This window comes from Trichoderma ghanense, assembly GCF_004382785.1.
Source record: "Trichoderma ghanense strain CCMA-1212 chromosome Unknown scaffold_9, whole genome shotgun sequence".
Classification (NCBI taxonomy): Eukaryota; Fungi; Ascomycota; class Sordariomycetes; order Hypocreales; family Hypocreaceae; genus Trichoderma; species Trichoderma ghanense.
In genome coordinates this window covers 157,151-178,917 of record NW_027395672.1, presented here as the reverse complement: position 1 = coordinate 178,917, position 21,767 = coordinate 157,151, and the positions used below count along the sequence as shown (strand labels likewise).

General features: G+C 55.4%; 6 protein-coding genes across 6 annotated transcripts; 4 read left to right on the top strand and 2 right to left on the bottom strand.

Annotated features, from left to right (window-relative positions):
• Positions 1 to 1,056: 1,056 nt before the first annotated feature.
• CCMA1212_007134 (uncharacterized protein) lies at positions 1,057 to 8,081 on the top strand (the record flags this gene model as incomplete). Its single annotated transcript, XM_073704310.1, has 3 exons — positions 1,057 to 1,065; positions 1,148 to 2,459; positions 2,554 to 8,081. The coding sequence occupies 3 exons, from the start codon at positions 1,057 to 1,059 to the stop codon at positions 8,079 to 8,081; spliced, it is 6,849 nt and encodes a 2,282-aa protein (XP_073556896.1).
• Positions 8,082 to 9,280: 1,199 nt separating this feature from the next.
• Positions 9,281 to 11,471, bottom strand: CCMA1212_007133 (Signal recognition particle receptor subunit alpha-like protein; the record flags this gene model as incomplete). Its single annotated transcript, XM_073704309.1, has 4 exons — positions 9,281 to 9,526; positions 9,587 to 10,113; positions 10,188 to 11,154; positions 11,238 to 11,471. The coding sequence occupies 4 exons, from the start codon at positions 11,469 to 11,471 to the stop codon at positions 9,281 to 9,283; spliced, it is 1,974 nt and encodes a 657-aa protein (XP_073556893.1).
• A 1,204-nt stretch (positions 11,472 to 12,675) lies between these two features.
• On the top strand, positions 12,676 to 13,864 carry CCMA1212_007132 (Protein transport protein yif1; the record flags this gene model as incomplete). Its single annotated transcript, XM_073704308.1, has 4 exons — positions 12,676 to 12,945; positions 13,042 to 13,243; positions 13,322 to 13,647; positions 13,703 to 13,864. The coding sequence occupies 4 exons, from the start codon at positions 12,676 to 12,678 to the stop codon at positions 13,862 to 13,864; spliced, it is 960 nt and encodes a 319-aa protein (XP_073556894.1).
• An 888-nt stretch (positions 13,865 to 14,752) lies between these two features.
• CCMA1212_007131 (uncharacterized protein) lies at positions 14,753 to 15,452 on the top strand (the record flags this gene model as incomplete). The annotated part of the gene is made up of 2 exons (XM_073704307.1): positions 14,753 to 14,980; positions 15,219 to 15,452. The coding sequence occupies 2 exons, from the start codon at positions 14,753 to 14,755 to the stop codon at positions 15,450 to 15,452; spliced, it is 462 nt and encodes a 153-aa protein (XP_073556891.1).
• A 674-nt stretch (positions 15,453 to 16,126) lies between these two features.
• Positions 16,127 to 16,684, top strand: CCMA1212_007130 (Uncharacterized protein; the record flags this gene model as incomplete). The annotated part of the gene is made up of 1 exon (XM_073704306.1): positions 16,127 to 16,684. The coding sequence occupies one exon, from the start codon at positions 16,127 to 16,129 to the stop codon at positions 16,682 to 16,684; it is 558 nt and encodes a 185-aa protein (XP_073556892.1).
• A 590-nt stretch (positions 16,685 to 17,274) lies between these two features.
• Positions 17,275 to 19,467, bottom strand: CCMA1212_007129 (uncharacterized protein; the record flags this gene model as incomplete). The annotated part of the gene is made up of 6 exons (XM_073704305.1): positions 17,275 to 18,046; positions 18,099 to 18,440; positions 18,511 to 18,717; positions 18,786 to 18,909; positions 18,967 to 19,100; positions 19,145 to 19,467. Coding segments are annotated over 6 exons (1,902 nt in total), but the record flags the coding sequence as incomplete, so codon positions are not given.
• Between the last annotated feature and the right edge of the window lie 2,300 nt (positions 19,468 to 21,767).

Below are 21,767 nucleotides of genomic sequence, written 5' to 3'. Positions count from 1 at the left end.
GTCTCTTAGGTACCTGTCCAGTAAAATGTATCATGTATCATGTACCGTCTGTCCGTAAAAGGTGCTGTTACAATACCTGCTGTATGTAGCTACTAGTGCTGCCGCTGCTGCTACCTTACCCTCTCGCCTCGACTCCATAATACGGGCATCCAATATGGAGCAACGATCGAATGTGGCCGCTCCAAGTGGCATTAGCCATTAGGCCTGGTCGCAGTTCAGACCAAACACCTCAAGGCCCAAAAGCAGGGCGCTGGAGCTGCCGGTTCGCTGTTCGCTGGCCACTGGGCCACGACACCCGGCCTTGCCTCGCCGTGCAGCTGGCCAGTCTGCTCACTCCCCTCCTCTTCCGTTCTCCTCTCCCCTCTGCATCTCGCTGCGTCTCTCTGCGTCCTGCATCTCCTGCGGTCCAATCCTTCGACTCGACTTGACTCGACTCGACTCTCCTGCTTGCTCTCGCCCGCGCCCGCAGACCCGCCGTCTCCAGATGAGTCCTCGAGCCGCCCTGTCCCGGCCCTCTGTTCGTCGCTTTTTTGCAAGGCTGTCGAGGTCCTGAGCTGCCGCCATTCGCCGTTGCACTCGCTATTCCCGACGCCGCATACTATCCAGATTGTGATACTACTCCATACTTCGCCGCACAGCACCTACACACAATCCGCATACGCAGATACACACCACACACACAGACACAACCCGCGCCTTTTTTCCTGTCCCCAGTTGCCCACCGCCCCCCCTTTTCTTGTTTAGTTCCCAGGCTTTTTAATACTTGCCCGGCGGCTCCTCAACGCGTCGCGTATTCTCACACCCCCCCCCAGGCGGCGCCAACCCGGGTGCTGTTGTCCTTACCGTTGTTAACGTTCCTTGGAAGGGTGTCCCTGGCAGTCGACGGTCGGGCGCGAGTAGACGATACTAGACGGAGGGACCTTTGAGTAGGCGGATGTTGAGACTCAGCTGCAGGCGAACACGTTTTTCGTCTGCGCTGATCTCACCTGGTGAGCAACATCTCCAATCCGACTCGGCATGGCATGGGGGGCCCGCTTCTAATGCAGCAACACCGCCATGTGCCTTGTGAAGAACAAAAAAAAAAAAAGAAAAAAAGTACCGAGAAGCTAATTCTTTCGTCTTCTCTTTCTTCTTTGCTCCCGTATAGACCTTCGCTACGACGTCGTCTTCAACCCCGTCGTCGACAATCCCTCTTCCTCCTGCTGCACCTGCGCAGGACGGCCTCGGAGACTCCAGCCAGGGATCGAGAACCCCTACATCTCCCGCTCTGTCGACTGCTTCCACGGCCGACGACGAGGACGACGACATCGGGTCGTCTCCGGTCCTGCCTCTGCTTCCCGCCCCCAAGCTCTCCGAACGGGCTTCGGCAATTTTGAGGGCGCCGGCGTTTGACCTGCACGACTTCCGGGTCGACGACGACGACGACAGCGACGACGACGAGCCCGACGATAGCCTCGCCTCGGACGACGAGCAGTTTGGCACCGCCAGCTGGGGCTCTCCCTACCTGCGCAGCGACCTCAATCTCCGCCGCCAGAGCTACGCCAGCGACGACGAGTCTGAGAGTGAGGGGTCCGAGAGCTTCCCCATCCACTCCTTAGACATCAGCACTCCTTTCCTGCGCCCGCCGCCTCTTATCGTCGGGGGACGGCCTCAAACCCCGGCACAGTCGCTTCTGCCCACCAGTGCCGCTGCTGCCGTGCTCGTGCACAGGGCCCGGCGTCGCAACAGGGGACTCACCGAGGGCTGGATCCGCACCCACACCGCCGGCGACCAGAACACCGAGGCTCGGCTCTGGTTCAGCGACGGAGAAAGCAGCGAGCACTCTTCACTGAGCGGCTCGGAAGCTGACTGGCATCGCCGCCGCGATCCTCGAACGCCTACGCCTTCGGGACGATATAGGGCAGAGTCTCGATCCACCTCTCGACATCCCCGCGCCATCTCCAGTGTGGAGACTCTCAAGGCCGGTGACCGCGCCCAGGCTGATCTCGACGACGACGAAATGGAAAGCTCAGTTGCCACCGAGACGGGCTCAGTCGTAGGCCCGTCTGTTGCAGAGCACCGCAACGGCATGGCGAATGGTGGAGCGCCGCATCCTACGGCTGGGAACGCAGATATGCCTGCCCTCAGACTCGCAGATAAGCCCTTGCCCAGGGAACCGGCTGCTGCGCCCCGAATCAAGAAGAAAGTACCATGGAAGGGCAAGAACATCATGATCCTGATACCGCGGGATGATGAGCGCGGCCGTCCGGGACAGCCTCCGCTTCCTCTTCGTCAGGACGAGATTGCGCGGATGTTTGATTCATGGACGGAGCTGGGATACAGCGTAGATGGCTTCGACTTGACATCTGAGGACAATATTGTAGGCGAGTCTCAGAGCAGGGAGCTCTGGCCCAACCTCGAGGACTTGGCGCAAGAGCGGCACGAGCGTGATTTTACCGTGGTCTTGCCAGACCTGAATGGTGAGTGACCCCTTTTCTTTGTCTTCTATCTGTCGAGGATCGTGAAAGAAAGACGCCGTTGCTCGACTAACGCTGCCCACCCCCCTACCAATAGCATGGAAGAACTACGTCAATGAGTTGCAGGAAGCCAAGCTTAGAGCCCTTGGCGTCTCATTCGGCGGCGACGAGCCCGAAGCTGCCCCTTCAATATCCTCACAGCCATCTCGCATGCCTTCAGCCCAATATCCTCCACTTCCATTCTCTCCCCCGATCCCGACGTCCTCAGCATCCAGCAACCACGCGATACCCGGCTTCCCGTTCCCGGCCCATTTCATCCCTGGCGCCGCATCTACTCAGAGCCCCGGCTTGCCAGCGGGTGCTTCACCAGTTCCCTTTGGCGCCCACGGCAAATTTAGCACACGGCAGTCCATCTCATTCCCCGCCACCAGCTCGCCTTTCCAACAGCCGCCTCAGGGATGGCAAAGCCAGGCTGGTCCTATGCAAGGCCTAAGTCCTCTTGACTCGCCGTCGGTCATGAACCTCAACGGCATTATGTCGCCTCAGTCCCCTTACGGCATTGAAGGATTCAACCAGGCCGGAAGCCCGGCGTTTAACCTGCACCAGAGACACCAGTCGCTGCAATACATGCCACAACAGTACGCTAGGGCCTCGCCTCGCCTGCAGGACGTCAGGGAAGATGAAGAGGAAGAAGAACAACAACAGCAGCACGTGGGCAAGAGTCCCTCCAAGTCTCCGGAGCCTGCGCAGCGCAATGCCGATCAGCTACAGGCCGAGATCGACGACGCCGAGTACCATCTGGAGGAACAGCTGCGTAATGAGCTGGAGCACGAAGACTACAACCCCCAGACCAGAGCCGAGTCCATCAATCATCAGCCATTTGCGTCTGCCCATGGTCATCAGCCCTCGGCCGGCGGCTTTGCAACAGTTAAGCATTTTGCCAACGAGCCGAACAAGCCGCTCGTCCTGCATCACCCGAGACCTCACAGCCGTGGCCATTCACTTACGCAAAACTTCTATCGGGACAATGATGCTCCTGATGGGGTGAACCAGGGAAGCTTGCCGCAGTTCGCGCCGTTGAACGACATTCCGGAAACCCAGCGTGTCGACGAGGCTTATGATGAGATTCAGACCAATCCTAGTAACCTCGGCACCCCGATTCAAGACATTGACTTTGCTGCGGCCTTTAGCCAGCACCAGAAGAACATGTCTGCTTCGAGCAACCCCTGGCAGGATGCCGTCTCACTCGCCAATGGCGGCGGCCAGCATTCAACGCACGACAGCAAGTCGTCTTTGTCCAAGTTCAATGTGGAGGCCCCAGAGTTCAAGTTCAATCCCACCAGCACCTTTACCCCTGGCCTCTTCAACTTTTCCGCCAGCAGCTTCCAGCCTGCCGTCTTCCATGCGGCTCCCCCCGAAATCATGGACCAGACTCCCTTCGGAGCGCCGCCACAGCAGCCGTCGGCAGCCAAGATCAACGTCAATGCCCCGACATTTGCTCCCGGGCAGAGCGAGTTCAACTTCTCTTCCTCGGGCCCCAAGTTCCGGCCCGACGCTCCGGCCTTCACACCCTTCCAGTCCCAGGCCAACCCTGCACCAAGTGCCGCCGAGTCCGGCAACAAAGGCTTCCCGAGACGAACGGATTCCATCTTTGGCAACATCAGTATCGAGCCGGCGATGCCTTCTCCGAAGAAGTCCAAGGCTGTCCCGATCATCAGGCCCTCCAGTACCGTGTCTGCTGACTCACCAGCTGCTTATGAGGGCGATGTAAGGGATCCAGAGGGTCGCGTCGGCGATATCTCCAGGGTCAAGAGGGCCAAGAGCGCCAACCTGTCCGATACCGATGACGTGCCTCTCTTTGCCGACCAACCCGCGAATGACTCTGTTGGAGACTTGGCTGAGGAAGAAGAGCCTGCAATGGTGGAGTCGTCGGTCAAGGAAGCAAGGAGCGTTGCCGAAGAAGGCTCTGTCGACGGAGAGGCCGTGTTGCCCGCTGACACTTCCATGTCATCGGTCGACCAGATTGACACACAAGTCACCACTGCCGCTCCCTCTGAGACTTCACCAGCTGAAGCATTTGCCAAGTGGAGGTCGTCATTCCAACAAACTCCTCGGCAGCACTCAACGGCCACCCCGGTCTCTCTCCCAGAGGAGGCCGAACCTCGCTCCGATGGAGACGAGCTATCCGAATCCACACAACCCCAGGTTCTCTCTGCTCCCGAGGACCCCCAGACTCTGGCAGCCAGGCGCAAGCTCACGCCCAAGGGTCTTGCCGGCTCTCGTTTCGCGTTGCCCCCGCCCAAGCCTTCGGGCTTGGCCGCTTCCCGCTTTGCAGAGCCGACTCCTGCTCCTACCGCCGAGCAAGATGACGGCGCAGTTGAGCAGGTACAGGAAGAGCCGAGTACCTTCAACCCCACGCCCACGACCACCGGCGAGAAGCGTTCTCCTACTTTTGAGGAGATTGACGCAGTCATGCAGCGGATGGAGAGGGACCACTCTCAGGGCGTTAACAAATCCGTTGAGACCTTCAAATGGCCCCGCCCATCCGTCGAGGCTCCCGTATCGTCTGATGAACTGCACATTCCGTCTGACCACGCACGCGAAGGCATGAGCATTGTCCCGCGACAGTACAGCCCCGTCCCGGACAATGCCTCTCAGCCCATGGTGAGCACCGAGCTGGAAGATCCGTTTGTGGACCCGCCCATGAGCGCCCAAGCCCCCAGACGCGGTCAAGCATTTGCAGAGGAAGAGCTTGACAGTGAGCCTCTGAGCGACTGGGAAGGCGCGTTTTCTGAAGATGAACACTCGAAACTCCAACACCGTGCCCAGTTCTTCGATGGCCGAGTCAATGAGGTTGTTGGTAACCTTCTGGCATCCAGGCTCGCGCCTCTTGAGAAAGTTCTCCTGTCTCTGCATCAGTCCATGGCCTCCAAGGGCCAGCGTGCACCCTCTTCTCGGCGGGACGCCCGTGGCGGTTCGATGGAGTACCAGGAAAGCGATGCTGATGACGAAGATGACGAGCCACTTCCTCGTCGTTCAACGAGTCCCAAGAGGGATCGCAGGCTGGATCAGATCCGCTCCATTGTTGTTGAAGCCTTAGCATCGCAGCAACGCAGCCCGCTGGCTCTCACCGCGGAGACCAACGATGATACAACCCTGCTGAAGTCTCTTGGAGAGATCAAGGAGCTGTTAATCTCCAGCGCCAGACCCACGCCTCGCGATGACGAGTCTGGCCCCTTCGATAACATGCTCCAACCCAAGCCTGACGAGGAGCTTCTTGCAAAGATCCGTGACCTCGAGACGAAGAATGCGGATCTGGAGTCGCGACTCCGCTTGGACCAGGAGAACCTTGAGAGGGAGATCTCCGAGCGCAGGGCTGCCGAAGATGCTGCTGCCGAGCTGAATCGAAAGCTGCAGACCGCAGAGACTCGCGTGGAGATAGAAATCATTAACCGGAGCGTATTCGACCAACGTGTTGCCGAACTTGAAGAGAGGTTGAGGACCCAAGAGGACCTCACCGAGCAGGAGGTCAAGACCAGGCGTGCTGCCGAGGATAACCTGTCTGAGGTTCAGCGCCTACTCCGCAATGCTTCAGAAGAAGAGTCCCGATTACGTGGAATGGTGGAAGAGAGAGACCAGGCCATCAAAACTCTAGAGCACTCTGCCAGCAAGACCACGATGCAACTGACTACCTTGGAAGCTGCTCGAGACAACTGGATCCATCATCAAGCAGAAATGGTCAACAGAATCAATGACCTCGAAGCCGATCTTCGCAATGTTCGCCAGGACAACAATACCTGGAGGGCGGAGGCTGAGCGTGCTGATGAGGCCGCTCGCCGCAGCAATGGCGAACTCGGTCATGCTTTGGATGAGAACAAGCGCCTCCACAGGTCACTGACCAGCGTTGTTGCCCAGCTCGAAGAGAACGAGCGGCTTCGCGAGTCGTGGCGTTCCAAGTTCCTCTCCCTCCAAGACGACATGGGACAGGCCGCTCGCGAGGTTGCCGAGGAGAACGCACGCCGCATCAAGAGGGACCAAGCCATGCTGGCGCGCCAAGATGTCCTGGAAGCGCGGCTGCAGGCTGAGTCCAAGACTCGTGAACGCCTCGAGGTCGAAATGGAACGTCTCCAGAACAACGAGCGGGCCGGTATGCGTGCAGTCAACGAGTGCAACCGTCTCGAGGAAACGCTCTCTGAGCTGCGCGCCGAAAACTTTAAACTTCAGCAATCTGCCGCCCGCTACCAACGCGAATTCGAAGAGGCTCGAGAATCAGGGGCTAGCGAGGTCAAGAGGACGCGCGTGTCTCTGCAGACTGAGCTCGACGCTGCCAACAACCAGGTCAACGTTATCCGTGAAGAGTACGAGGAGCAAAACGCTAAGCTGCGCGCTGAGCTCGATCACCTTAAGCTGGCGATCGACACGGCCAAGGCACAAAACGAGATGCTTCTCGAGGGGGCCCAAGCCAGCAGTGCCAATGAACTAGAGGAACTCAAACGCAAGCACCAAAACGAGCTGGAGGATATCCAGACTCGCTATGAACGCCAAGTCCACAATGCAATTGAGGATGGCCAACGGACAGAGCAGCACCTCTTGGAGCGCCTCAGTCTGTCCACGTCCAAGACGGAGCATCTCCAGGACCGCATACTTCATCTGGAGGAGAAGCTCGAGATTACGAAGCAGGCCGCTGCCGCCGCAGCTCAAGCTGCGAAGTCGGCTGGCGTTGACTCTTCGGTCTTGAACTCCACGATGGCGAAACCCGTAGAGAGGGTTGAGATGCCTGAAAGGATCTCCCCGCAGGCTCTCCGGGAATCCATCATGGTTCTTCAGGAACAGTTGCAGGCCCGCGAGCAGCGCATTGAGGAGCTTGAGCAGACCGTAGCAGAGCTTGACCCCGATGCCGCGGCCAAGATCTCCAAGCGCGACGACGAGATTAACTGGCTGCGTGAGCTCCTCGCTGTGAGACAAGGAGATTTGCAGGACATCATCGCAGCGCTTTCGGGCGAAAGGTTTGACCGTGCTGCAGTCAGGGATGCTGCCATCCGACTCAAGGCCAACCTGCAGATGGAGGAACAGGAGCGCGAGAGGGCCATGAATGGCGGTTCGGCCATCACCCTCCCCAACATTGCCCAGACGATTCAGGCCGCGACGCCGCGTGTGGCGCAGACCATCGCTCCCATCGCCGCTGCTTGGGGCAATTGGCGCAAGAGTGGCCAGTCCAGCTTTCGAGGCATTTCAGGAGTGTTGAGTTCGCCCGCTGTTGCGGCCAATTCCACTCCCTCTAAGAGCAGAAGTGACCCGATGCAGAACGCTGGCGTCGCCAGCGGCCTCCTCACTCCCCCAGCTACGGCTCTCCGACAGTCGCCCACTCAGGACAACCACCCGCAGCCCACCGCGTTTTCCAGCACTGGACGGCGATTCACGGGCCAGAGCATCCAGGAGCGGGCGCGGCGCGAGTCGAACATCTCGCATCGATCCGACAAGGCATCCTTCCACGGCCTCCCTCATCGACGTCAAGAGTTGGCAGCCGAGCCAGTGACACCACCCTCTATGATACACCAGACGGCGTATGACGAGGATGCGCAACCTGGCGATTTTGACGACCACGACTTCTTTGAAGAGGACTGAAGATGCCATGCCGCGGTGGACAGATTGACGCCTATAGAATGTCCGAGGCTGACCTGAACGACGGCTTTGTCATGGCCCATGACGGTGTCTATATCTATATTACCTTTCCTTTGTATCATGTCATTCAACGCTTATGCCCTCTGATGTCTTCGTCGACAAGGAGAGCTTTTATAGCTCACACCGACGTTGCCATGTGAAAATGGTTCGACCCTCCCCATACCAGACTGCAATACACATATACCGACACCCCTAGAAGAGATACCCCTGTGGAATTTTTGATGACTCGTTTGATGATTCGCATCGTTGAGATGCACACGCAAAATTCTACAACACCAAGAAAAAAAATCCGACTACCTACTTCCCTCAGATTGGTACTTTTACTCTCACAGAATGAACAACACGCATATGAAAAAGACGAAGGACGTTTTTTCTTTCTTTTCTTTTTGGAGGAGGACCGCTTTCAGATTGTCTGATATTGTTTCGATTCAGTTCCATTTTCCTCTTCTGTCTCTTTTCTTATTCTTCAGGTACTTTTTTTCTTTTTTATAAACTCAGGCGCTGGCCTTTTTTTCTTCTCAGTGTTAAGCTTGTGATATCTCCTCTTTCTCCGTTTTTGTTACAGTTTCCTGCGACGTGCATCTTTCTGATTTTTCTTGTCCTACTTTCTATCCTTCCCCTTTCTTCTTTTCTCTCTCTTTGGTCTCGTTCTTTCTTCTTGATGAACATGGTGGGAGGGACGGAAATGGAATTCCCAGGTCGGCTCATTCATGCCGCCTAGTGGGAATAATGTGAACATAAACAGAAAGGGGGGATCAAATACAATGAATTGGACGGATCGAGTGAGCTGTTTTATATTTGCCCAAGGTACATTGGGCAGCGAATTGCGAAAGTGCATGACAGTCTGGAGAATTGTGTAGTATGAATCTTTGACGAAGGACCTTGGCCAAAGCGATTCCGGTTTGTTATACATGTGCACTTATCAGTTTGAGAGACGTGTGCTGACGCCGAAAACATGACATTTCTCACGGACAGGGAAGGATGTATGTGAATATTAGAATTGGGCGTTGCGTCATATTACATATATATCCAATAAGTAGGTATGTAGGTAGGTAATTACCAGGACAAAAAGTCCCCCTTGTTTCCGTTCGTCTAAACTCATGATTCTGCAAAGTCATAATAAAAGAGGAGGAAAAAAAAAGTTAATTGCCGCTCAGCAGCTTTTCTACAGCCCACTTGACGGAAAAGTTCCTCAAGTCGGAATAATGCTGGCCGACGCCGACGAAGACGACGGGCACGTTGGTCGCGTGGACGAGGCTGACGAGCGTGCCGACCATGTCGCCGACGGTGTCGCACTTGGAGATGATGAAGCCGTCGAGGGCGCGGTCGGAGCCAAAGGCCGCGTTGAAGTTGCGGGCCTGGGCGACGGAGTCTGTGCCTACGAGGGCCTAGAGGACACGTTTGTGAGCATGTGGGTGAATGGAGTGATGATGATGAGGACAACGTACCTCGCCAACCATGAGAATCTTGTCAGGCTGCGCAAACTTGGCAAACTTCTCCAGAGACGACATGAGTCTCTGGTCGTTGTGTCTCCGCCCGGCCGTGTCGATGAGGACGACGTCGTAGCCCTCCTGAGCCGCATGGTTCACGGCGTCCTTTGCCACGGCCGCAGCATCCTTGCCGTATCCCTTCTGGTACAGCTCAACCCTTCCACCTTCTCGGGCTGTGAGCTCCTTGAGGTTCCGCACATGTACGGCGAGCTGCTCCACGGCACCCGAGCGGAACGTGTCTCCGGCGGCGATGAGGACTTTGTACTTGTTCTGCAGCAGGAAGAAGCAGATCTTGGACAAGTTGGTGGACTTGCCGACGCCGTTGACTCCGACGATGGAGATGACGTAGGGGCGGGCTTTGCGCAGAGATGTGGCAGGGGGGGATGTGATGGAGTCGATCTCGCGAAGAAGATCGAGGGATGAGGTTGGGGTGAGCATTTTGGTAAGTGAGGACTCCATGGCTGATTGGATCTTGGCGTTGATGCCTGTGGTTTGCGTATAAGTTAAACATCCCGCGACTCGGAGACAAGTTATAGAAATAGGAGGTATGGGCACTCACTTTCAAAGTTGCCCGTCTTCACGCCAATCAGCTCCTTCTCGACGCCCTCGCAAAGGCGAATAGCTGCTTCGCGAGCCACATTCTTGCGCAGCAGATGCTCCTCCATGCCCTTCATCGCCTTGTCAAGGTCCTCCTTGGTCAACGTCTTGCCACCGACGACATTCCGGAACAGTCCGCTAATAGCATTGACTCCGGAGCCCAAGAGACCAGCCTTTGTCTCCGAGCGCGCGGTTTTCTGGGCCTTCTGGGCCTGCGCCGAGGCCAAAATGTCGTGCACCTCGTCTCCCAGGTCCTTGAGAATGAACTTTCCCTTGCTTGTAGACCCCCAGGTCGACGAATCAACAGCATCAATGGCACTGGACCGCCCAACTGCCTCAGCCTCCGAGTCGCTGGTGAGGCTGGGTCTGGAATAGTCGAGCTGTACATCGTTGTCTTCCTCATCCGCGAACCCTTCGGCATTCCACTTGCGCCCCTTCTTGGTCGCCTTGCCGCCCTTCTTCTGTCGACTCGAGGACAGGGCCTCGTCTCCGGACGATGCGGGTGCCGAACCGCTGTTGTGGGCCTTGCGGGCTCTCCTGGACATCTTGGCCACGGGGCCGGCCTTGGCGACAACAACACCAGGAGTCGAGGGACGTGAAGCGTTGGGCGTCGGGACAGGCGTGGAGTCGGCCGATGTGGTGTCCTGAGAAGCAGCTGCGCCGCCATTGATCGCGCGGCCTCTGTACGTCAAGCCTGCTACCGAGGGACGAGAGGAGCCTTCCTCGTCTATAGGACTTATAGACCCGATGTTACTCGACTTGTCGAGCTCTTGGAGCTGCTGGTCGAAGTATTCGCCAAACGAGTGACACTCGACGAGGGTCGTATGGGGCTTGGTGAGCTGTTCGCCGTAGAGCTCGACAAAGATGGTTTTGATGTTATCGACGAGCTTGTCGACCCATGACAGGTGCAGCAGAGACCGGTAGACAACCTGATGCAGCAAAGCCATTAGCATGAGCATGCCGAATCCCTACGCCCGCGGGACACGCAAACGGCCCGGAACCATGCGCGTACCACAAAGATCAAGCCCAATTCCTTGACAAAGGTCCATTTCAGCGTGTGCTGGTCGCTCCTATAGGCGGGATTGGTGGCGGCGGACTGCGAATCGGTTGGCGCAATGCTGCCCGTCTTCTCCTCGATGAAGGTGTCGGCGATGAAATTGTTGACGATTGAGGGGCTGACGGGCGCATACGATCTCGACCAGAGGACGACGCCGGACGTGGTGAGAACCTCGAAAGCGTCCAACATGTTGAATGAGCGAGTCGCGGTCGATCTGAAGAGGCTGAGGGTTTCTGTCTACGACGAGGAAGAGGCGTGGAGGAGGAGGAGAGAGGAAGAGAGAAGGTGGGAGACGAGATGGGATGTAGACGAAAGCTAATGTTGTAGTCACCCAGATAACCGATAAGGAGAGAGAATGGTAGAAGAGCGAACAAGAGGCCAGCGAGGATGAATGAGCCACAGCAAGAATATGGGGAAAAAAAAAGAAAAAAAATTAAAAACAATTATAATGAGAGCGATAGATGCAGTACAAGAGAATTTGATACAAGATGCTACACCGTCTTTGCAGGGACCAGAAAGGCGACTGTGTCTGGCCGCAACTTGTTGAGCTGAGAAGTGGCGACAAGGTAAGGTACTGATACCGATAGCGAGATCGAGTCGGATATACGAGAGACCAGCCTGGCAAATCCGGGGGTGACAAGCAAGTCGATTTGCCTTATTGAGGCTGTACTTTGTAGATGTGGCACTCTGAAGCAGCTCCTCCTATCAATTCATCACTACCATCTAATACTAGTCCATGTCTGTGGTCAATGGCTCTTCATTGTCTCGTCTTCTCTCGGTATCGGAGTACGCGATGGATCTGAAGACCTTGAGGATATGGATCACGTGTCGATGAGCCTTGTCGCAGAACCTAAAAGAGGCCACGATGGCACTTGTCGAGCTCTGCAGCAGCTGGACGTGAGTCAGGTACCTAAAACGGGTCCTGTACCTGGAATTAGCGAGGCGACCAGGGCATGGCTGCATGTATCGAGGCCTCGCAGGTACTCGCTCCCTGTCCGCGCCACCAATGGGCAGCCTGCTACAGCGCCAGAGGTACCTAGGTACATAGAGTACAAGTCCATTACAGGTGCTATGACGCTGCCGCAGCGCGCCAGCAGGGGTCAGTTTGAATGTCCAGTGCTTGTACTCGTACAGGCACTACCTACTACCTGTAACGAGGCCCAAACCAAACCAAACCACACTTCCAGCCTGGCATCTCGACATCGCCAGCTTCAACCTGCAGCCTCATCATCGCCCTCCAGCCTCGAACCTCCGACCTCCAACCCCTGATTGGCCAACGAACAGCCTCGCCTCTCCTCCTCGACGCGCCCTCGCCCTCCTCAGAACTGAGCCACAAAGCATTTCTTTCCTTCATATTCTGCCTTCTTCCTCTTCTTTTTCCAGCACCAACGCCATGCATCGAGCGGCGCAATCGCCTCCTCTTCACCACCCGGTGCCCCAGCACGTCTCGACTGTCCCCCAGCTCCGATCACCGCCTCCGCCGCCGGGATCCGCGCAGTCGCATCCGCTCGGCTATGGCGGGAATCCGTACCAGCAGCAGGGCGGCAACATGGGCAACGCCTTTGGCGCATACGGGCAGTTTATGAACGACCCCACGGCCCAGGTCGCGGCGCAGTTTGGCCAGACGGCCTTTAAACACGGCCAGGAATACGTGGAGCAGAACGTGTGTTTGCATGTCCCTTTGATTGTCTTTTCCGTGTCTCGATGGCTCGAATGATTCACAATGGAGGCTAACTGCTGGGTTGCCCTGAAATCGCAGATTGGCCGCTACGTCAACGTATCCGCGCTCAAGTACTACTTCAACGTCTCCAACTTCTACGTCGTCAACAAGCTCTTCCTCGTCCTCTTCCCCTGGAGGCACAAGCCCTGGTCCCGCAAGCAGGCTGTGGGAGCAAACGGCCAGGAACTGCGCTATCTGCCCCCTCGCGACGACATCAACAGCCCCGATATGTACATACCAGGTCGGTTTGCGCGCTTCGAGTACCAGACACATACTTACAAGGGATGGCGGCTAACATGAGTGTGCGTGGTTGGTATAGTCATGGCACTGGTCACATATATCCTCCTGTCTACATTGGTAGCCGGTGTAAGAGGCCAGTTCAACCCCGAGCTTCTGGGATATACGGCGACAATCGCACTCGGCGTGGTGATTTTCGAGATTATCGCGCTGAAAGTGGGATGCTACCTCCTGAGCATCTCTAGCCAGTCCCAGCTCCTTGATCTGATTGCGTATTCCGGATACAAGTTTGTCGGCATCATCGTGACCATCGCCATTGCGGAGATTGTCAATGGGGGAAAGGGTACCGGAGGCTGGATCGGGTGGCTGGTCTTCATCTATACCTTCTTGGCCAACTCTCTCTTCTTGGTACGTGGAGGAGGTGTTCGATAGGACGGAACTGTGCTAACCGGATGTCCTTTAGATGCGATCGCTCAAGTACGTCCTTCTGCCTGAGGCCGCCACCAACTCGGGAGGTCCTATGCAGACCGACACCAGGGTGAAGCGGAACCAGAGGACACAGTTCCTCTTCTTCTACTCGTACCTTGTCCAGCTCTTCTTCATGTGGCTGCTCACCAGGCCTTGAAGCCCGTTTCGCAAAGCAAAGGCTAGAGAAAGCAAATCACAGGAGTGGAAGAGGAAATCTATATGCATATACGAGCAAAGCAATTGAAGACAGCATAGGATCTCAAACGCGGCGCCACACACGTGAAAGAAGGAGGTCAAGCTGTGATGGCAGTCACGAGGAAAGAGTGACCTCAACTTCTGCGCTACTGGCGCTTTCAGGGGTTTCCGCTCCATTGCAGGGGTTGGTGAGATGATCGTACTTTGATCGTTGTTGAGGCCGAGGGAGCGCCGTGTATCAATGCATCGTCGCGGCAGGTGTTTGAAGGACTACGACTCCGAGATGTTGCTCGTTCGAGTGCAGACATGATGAGAACCAATACATAAAAATCACTCCTATGATGAGAAATGCTTCACACGGCATGCCTTGATGAGATTGTGAAAGAATCTGTATCTATCTTGATGTACATCTAATGCACGGTTGATATGCAAGCCCCGTCAAGGCAAGAGATGTCAGACGCACCCGTTTCCGATCCCTCAAACTCGGAACATGTTTACTAAACAGCGATGCATCAAACGTCTTACTCGACTAAACAAAAAATCATGAACTCTTGTATACTCTTCAATACACGAGAAATTGGGTTTCGCTGCCAAAACTACTCCCAACGCTTCAATAGCCGCACCCTCGACCCTAGGCTTGGCTTTACTGCCGATCCAAGCCGCGTCTTGCAGAAACTCTGGGGTAATCATTTATTAGTTCTAGCAGCACCGCCGGAAGCTCTTCTCACCTCATCCAAGCTTGTTTCCTCTTTCGGGTCTCTAAATTAATTTTCTTTCTTTTGCCGACACTCCGGATCTCACTTAGAAGTTGGAATTCCATTTTTCTCTCATCTCCTTTCCCCTCTTATAAATGACCTCCTCACCACTGCGTCTCTCGCGGCCGCTTACGAGTTACAGCTTCACACGAATCGCGCCTCGTTTTGCGCTTCAGCACCCCGCAGCTCTCACCAGGTTCTCGTCGTCGGCAGTCAAGATGGCGGACCGCGTGCACCGGGTTACCATGTTCAAACTCCCCAGCGAGGAGGGGCAGAAGAAGCTTCTCGAGCAGTATCAGATTCTCAGGGAGAACAACCGCAAGGTGAAATTGAAAAATCTTTCTTGTGCTCACGCGCCTCTGTCTATATGCAAAGAACCTACATCCTCGGCACATTTCGTTGACTTGGCACCCCTCATCAACCGAACAATGCCCCTCACTGCTTCCATCACCTATAATCAATAAAAAAAGCACCATCACTTTGCGCAGTCTCATTCTCTCATGTCGAAAACCCCAAATAGATCAAAAAGCTGACGTGAGAATATATATATATATATAAAAGGACGGCAAGCCCTACATCCTCTCCATAGCCGCCGGCCCCGCCGAGCCCGACCAGCGCTCCCAGGGCTACACCTTTGTCGCAAAGTCCGAGTTCGCCAGCCTCGACGACATGAAGTTTTACGACGCCGAGTGTCCCGCCCACCAGGCCCTCAAGAAGACGGCCTTGACGCTGGGCGTCGAGGGTGTCTTGACTGTCTATTTTAAGCCTCAGGTCACCGGGGGCGTTGCGCCGTGAAGAGGAGCAGAGGGCAAGAAAAGGAAAGGAATGAGTGGAAGACGGGTAAGAAGAGCTCGTGCAAGCATCTGTACGGTGAATCTAGGCAGCTACCTATTTACAGGTCTAGAAGAGGGAATCAAGAAAGTCAAAGAGAGCTCTTCCCTCGCACAGTACTGTAGCGGTACAGTAAGCTTTCCATCATGTTGATTACCTACCCGTAGATAGGAGGCGGTACCTAGTCTCCGATCAATGGTGGTTTGTCCAAGATTCAAGCAAGCTACCCAAGGCACTACAGATCTCAGGTTTCTATGATGGAATCATTTGGAAATCTAATCAGAAGAGCTTGAAGTGCAACAAGGCGACTGACTAGTTCCTCTGCCACACCTTGGATCGTCGATTATTACATCATCTTGACTCCAGACTCCAGCTGCCCCCTAACCTCAATTCCTCTCGTCTTCACCCATCATTCCTTCATTGTCCAACATACAACTCAGACAGCAAATAACTCTGAAACAGTCACCTCTCTCAACAATCTCCAACAGACAAAGCAAACAAACCTCCATCGACCAGTCATCATCCATCACCTTCATCTTGTCTCACATCTCTCTCTCTCTCCCAGCTCTTCACAACTCTCTCCCTCCCCTACCTACACACAACATCACCACTATCCCACTCACCCTCACAACACCGCCATGCCCCCAACCACCACCCCCCTAACCCCCCTCTCCGCCCTCCGCATCTCCAAACACCTCATCCCCTCCCACAACCTCCTCCCCAACTCCTCCCTAACCTCCAAGCCCCTCATCATCTACCACGCCGCCTTCTCTCCCCCCGACAGCGCCTCCCCCGCCGCCATCGAGTCCCATCTCCTCAACGTCGGTGTCGTCACCCCCCAGTGGCGCTACACAATGTACGACACCACCCACTTCCACAGCACCACCCACGAGGTCCTCTGCGTCGCCGCCGGCCGCGCAAAGCTCTGCTTCGGCGGCGAGCACAACCCCGGCCGCGTCGAGCCCGTCGTCAAGAAGGGGGACGTCATCGTCGTGCCCGCGGGAGTCGCCCACCGTCTGCTCGAGGACAAGGACCCTGACCCCTTCCTCATGGTCGGCAGCTACCCCAATGGCAAGAATTGGGACATGTGCTACGGGAAGATTGACGGCGAGTACGACCCCGACAGCGTCAAGGCTCTGCCATGGTTCAGCAAAGACCCCATATACGGTGACGAGGGGCCCGTCTTGAGCGCTTGAAATCACTCCTCGTGATGCATCCTCGCCCAGTTGAAGGCGGCTATCAGCACATCAGGGAACTAATTATCTCAAGAGATATCAATGGAAGCTTGAGAAAGGAAAGGGCCCCCTACAGGCGTCTTATTCGATAACCACGAACCGAATTCTTCTTCAAAGTAGCTACATCCAGAAGCCCTCTTCCATCTTCTCTATTCTTCTCAATACCAGTATCACAAAAGATGAACAGGTCCACGGCGGAGAAATCATATCGTACACCATACATTGATCTAATCAACCCATCACCTATAACAGCAAAGCTCAAAACACCGAACGCAGAGCATCGTATTTGTTGCTTCTTGATCAAATTGCCCCAAAATAAGCACGTTGCACAGCGAGCCGCCTCATACAGCGGTTAAAACAAACAGGAGCTCCGCGGCCATCTCGGGCGAGTAAGGTACCATAAGTTTACCTTAGATTTGCAGGTGATGATACTGCTTCGGTCAAACAAGACACCTTGTGCTGTCACTCGGTCACAGCACAAGGTCGAACAAGGTCGAGAACGAAGCCGAATAGTGAGGGGTGACCCAAACGGTAATCGGTTTAGAGCCAGCTCAAGCAACTTGATGGGTGTTTCTGACATCCGACATTTCCGTCTCCGAATCACTGCCGCGTCTCGAGAACGGACCCTCCTTGGACCCTGAATGCACGATCCTCAACGGCGTGGGATGCCTCTCTAGAGTGCAAAGGGCGACAATCACCATGACTGAGCAAACGCAAGCCAGTATCTTGATCTCCTCGGCATATGCTCCAGCATAGACGGTCTTAACTGCATCTTGCTGGTCGACGGGGAGCTGCAGCCCTGACAGGGGTGACCGGTGAAGGCTTTCGAGTTGCGCTTTGCTTAGACGGCCTTCTAGAAATCGGTTAACGTGGACGTTAAATATCACTGTACAGACCGAGAGCCCGATGCTGCCCCCCAATACGCGAGCTTGGGCAACGGCCCCTTGCGCTGTAGCCTTCTCGCTTGACTCGGCTGTGCAAATGCTTGTCATGATCGTCGTTGCCGAAAAGCAGAGACCGACGCCCAGCCCAAAAATGGCTTGGTAGGCGTACTGAGAGGGTTCTGCGCTTTCTGCCTGCTTCCGGGTCGTCATCAGCCCTAGCCCCAAGAGTTGAAGGCAGGATGATCCAATGAGCGTATACGACGTGTTGTTTCGCCTGCTGGATATGGCGCCGCCCAAGAACGAGCCGACGGCACATGCCCCGAGTAACGGAAAGAGGTGAATGCCGGCCATGAGGGCATCTTCCCCCTTGACGATTTGGAAACGCTCCGGGATAATGATGGTTAGACAGATGTACGGAAATCCTGTAAGGAGTGTGAGCCTGTATCAATGTCAGCTCTTGTCCACTATTCACGGGAGAATCGTGCGCTTACAAGAGACCTGACGCATAGACCCGTTGCGACATCAACCGGATGGGAAATATCGGCTCGATATGGCGATGTCTCTTCATGTCCAGTATTACCTCCCAACCGATGAATGCAGCCCAACTGATTCCGGATATGACGAGGGCCGATATGACTTCTGGACTAGACCAGGCAACCGTCTGGGAACCCGCCTGCTGGATGGCAAATACGAGCAAAGAAGAACCGCAGAGCAGAGTAGTACTGCCAATGAAATCTATGCTGGTGAAAGCTTCCCATGAGAGTAGATGGGAGACTTCCTCTCGAGGCCACAAGCTCGTGATAGCAAGCATGGCAACAAGTCCGAATGGGATACTGTCGTGATGCAAGCATGCCAAGAGCCAGTTAGCACAGTCCAGGCACGGCGGGCTTTTCTCAGACTCACTTGAGGTTGAAGAGCCACCTCCAATCAGAATGCATGGAGATCAGACCTCCGAGAAGGGGGCCAAGAACGAAGGCAATGGCAAGCGTTGCCCCGATCATAGCCCCGATCAGACTGGGACGATGGGCTGGACCGACTTCGACGAGGGCTATCTGGGTCAAGCTGTACAGCCCTGATGCTCCTATGCCTTGGAAGGCACGGTATGCGATGCTGATGGACATGTGTTACTATTGTCCCACCTCGTGCTTTGCCATGAGTGAGGTCGGTTTCATACGTACAGTGCAGTCATGTGTCTCGCGTTGGCGCAGCCCAAGGAAAACCCGGAGAAGACGACCCAGGAGAGGACCAGGATATTCCTCCGTCCATATATGTCGCTCATTTTGGAGATGCAAACGGCAAACCCTGTGGATCTCTGTTAGAAGAGGCGAGTCCCCACGTCTGAAAATGCATGATTCGAACCCATATATGTCAGCATATACGCCAGCACAATCCACGGTGCATTGACAAAGTCATTCAGGTCATTGGATATCGTGACGAGGGACGTAGACACGATCGTCGTATCGAGAGTCGAGATCAGAAGACCAACAAGGAGCCTACGTCTGTTAGAACCGTAAGACGACAAGGGACGGAGCCATACGTTATGACAAGAGCCGCCTGCCGTAAGCCCCTGACCTGTCCCGAGTTCCCATAGCCAAGCTTTGAGCGCGAAGCCTCGTCGTCTATGGAGTTGGACGTCTGCGAACCGGCCACCATCTGACCCAGCGATGGATTTGGGTATGAGAGTGACACACGGTACTCTGTTGTCATGGCTTCTGACGAAGGCGGTTCAACCGGTTTGGGCGCTGTCAATGTTTTCAGCTCCTTGGGAGGAGCAACCGGTTCAGGGCTGTGTTTTGCCTGTCTTGTTGTTTGAGGAAGCCAACCTCGAGCGTTTCGTTTCGCTTCTGCAGCACTTAGAATCTGATGCTTGAGCAGATAAACTGGAGAAGAGAGGGGGTGACGAGAACTGAGGTGTTCCGAAGCTCAAAGCTGTGTTGATGAACAGAGGAGAGAAGAGCCGGCAAAGATTAAATTTCAGCTCAGGGCTGCTGACGAGGCGACTCAGCCGAATCGCACCAGGCCTTGCCAGCCAGGGAAGGAACCGCCCACGCTGCAATTTCAGGCAACTCCAGGCAGCTTCAGGGCAACTTGAGACAAGACGCAACTTCCTCGTGACACTGGGCTATCAGATCTCAGAACTTGCTCCAGGCTCAACTTGAACTTGAAGCCTCGCGCAAGAACTGGTCACGGTTCAGGATCTTGCCCCTTTTCTCAGCGTCGGTTCCTGTGTCTTGTCCCTCTGGGTGTTTCTAAGGTATGATTGCTCCTATGATAGACCCAGCACGGGCCTGGCGATCCGAGGACAGTGGGAGCTGTGGGAGCCGAAGTCAGACATAGTCGTGCTGAGACAAGGCCGGCGATTCGGGGCGATGGCAACGGTCCCTGCCCGCAGAGGAGGAAGCTCATTGAATAAGTATCCGAAACATTTCTCGACTCGGTTGCACTTGTACGGCTCGTGGAGGCTGTATGTAGCCTGTGTCTCACAGGCGAGGCGTGACCACGTTGCCTAGCAGGACTCCTGAGAGGAGACAGACGCATGCCAGCATCTGCTGCCCTTCACCGGCCGGCCGTCACGGTGGCGGCAGCCGCAGAGGTTCGTCGGGCGCGTTTCAGGCTTTCCCTTGTTCTATGCTGAACGGACACTAGGACCGGCCAACTGCTCCGTCAACGGACGGCTCAGCGGGTATCGGAAGGCCAACTGAGGCAGAGTCACACGGCGGTATCGTGCTGGAGCGGCGATTGAGTGGCAACGGCTTTTCTGGTATATGTCGCGATGTTATACCGCTAGAGAAAGGTCGCGAATTGCACAGGGAGCGTCAGAGTGTCGGCTTGGTCTTTGACGCCAGGACCGAGCCATTCGTTTGCGCTCGGGTTACGCATCACCATGTTTCGGCCAGTCAATGCAGGCAACGAGAGATCACTTGCGTGAGAAGCCAGCGATCAACTGCTGCATCTGTGCCACGCGGGGCTTGTTTCATCGCACGAGGATCTGGACCAGCATGCTGCCGCTGAAGCCGCCCTGCCAGAGATCTGACGGATGGCATCCAGGAGCATCATACAACGCTAGGCGGCTGGCATCAGGCAGGCAGGCAGGCAACTGCGCGGCCAGTCACATCGACATCATTGCCCGAATGGCCCATCGTCAAGTCTATGCCGCGCCTGGGGGAGCAGGTATACCGAACGGATCGATTGACCGAGCTCAAAGGATTTGCTTGGGCGAGATCTCGAGCGGCTACCATCTTGGGCGAGATCTCGAGCGGCTACCATGGAGAACCTACAAAAGTTTGCCGAGATACTGAGCCAACGACGTTATTCAAAGGAATCGTCTCGGCTTAGCCGTCCCCGTGTAACCTGGCCACGGAAGCTAGGAAATGAGGAAAGTGGTCGAATCACGGATCGCAGCCCATTGTCTCCAGACTGAGAGGCTGATGAGTTGGGAGGGAGAACAATTTCCGACATTCAAGACTGCAAGTGCTCCTGTCACGGTGAAGAAATCAGCATAGAGAGGCGCCACGAAGTCTGAAGAAGTCTGTCCTCTCTGACATCGACAAGCTCATAAGGCACGGGGAACAGCATCCCCTTCTCCTGAACTTACTGGGAAGCATGGCGAGGGTACAAACCGCATGGACTGCTACATGCTGAGCTTTACGTCCGCTGGCGGGCCAAGTTGCGAGAGTTTCCCATACTGATCTCGTAAACCGGCCCCATGGTAACGGGCCTTCGGTTTATCGCCTGAGAAGCGCTTGACGGGGAACTGCGTGATCGATGCTTCATTCCGTGTCTAATTTTAAGATCGCTTCCAAGCTAACCTTGAAGAGCTTCAGTTTCCGGTGCAGTCCCCGGCTTGAATTGCCTTCTACCACCGGTACCGTTTCCATGCCGTGACCATCACAGGGCCTAGAGTTCGTCTTCTCCGTTTCTGCGTGATCTCGGCGCTTACACGCAAGCCACACCCATGCCAGTTCGTGGTATTCGATGCCTTCTCCCTCCCTCTTGTAAGTATTCATCCACTTCATATCGAGAGATATCTTCACGGGAACTTGGTCACAACTGATCCCTTTGACGCACCGTCTCGGGTCATGCGTGTACCAGAAGTGGACGTTGAAAGAAAGATCCCACGAACGCCTTTCAGAAGAAAGAGGAAGTGGCTCAGACCGTAT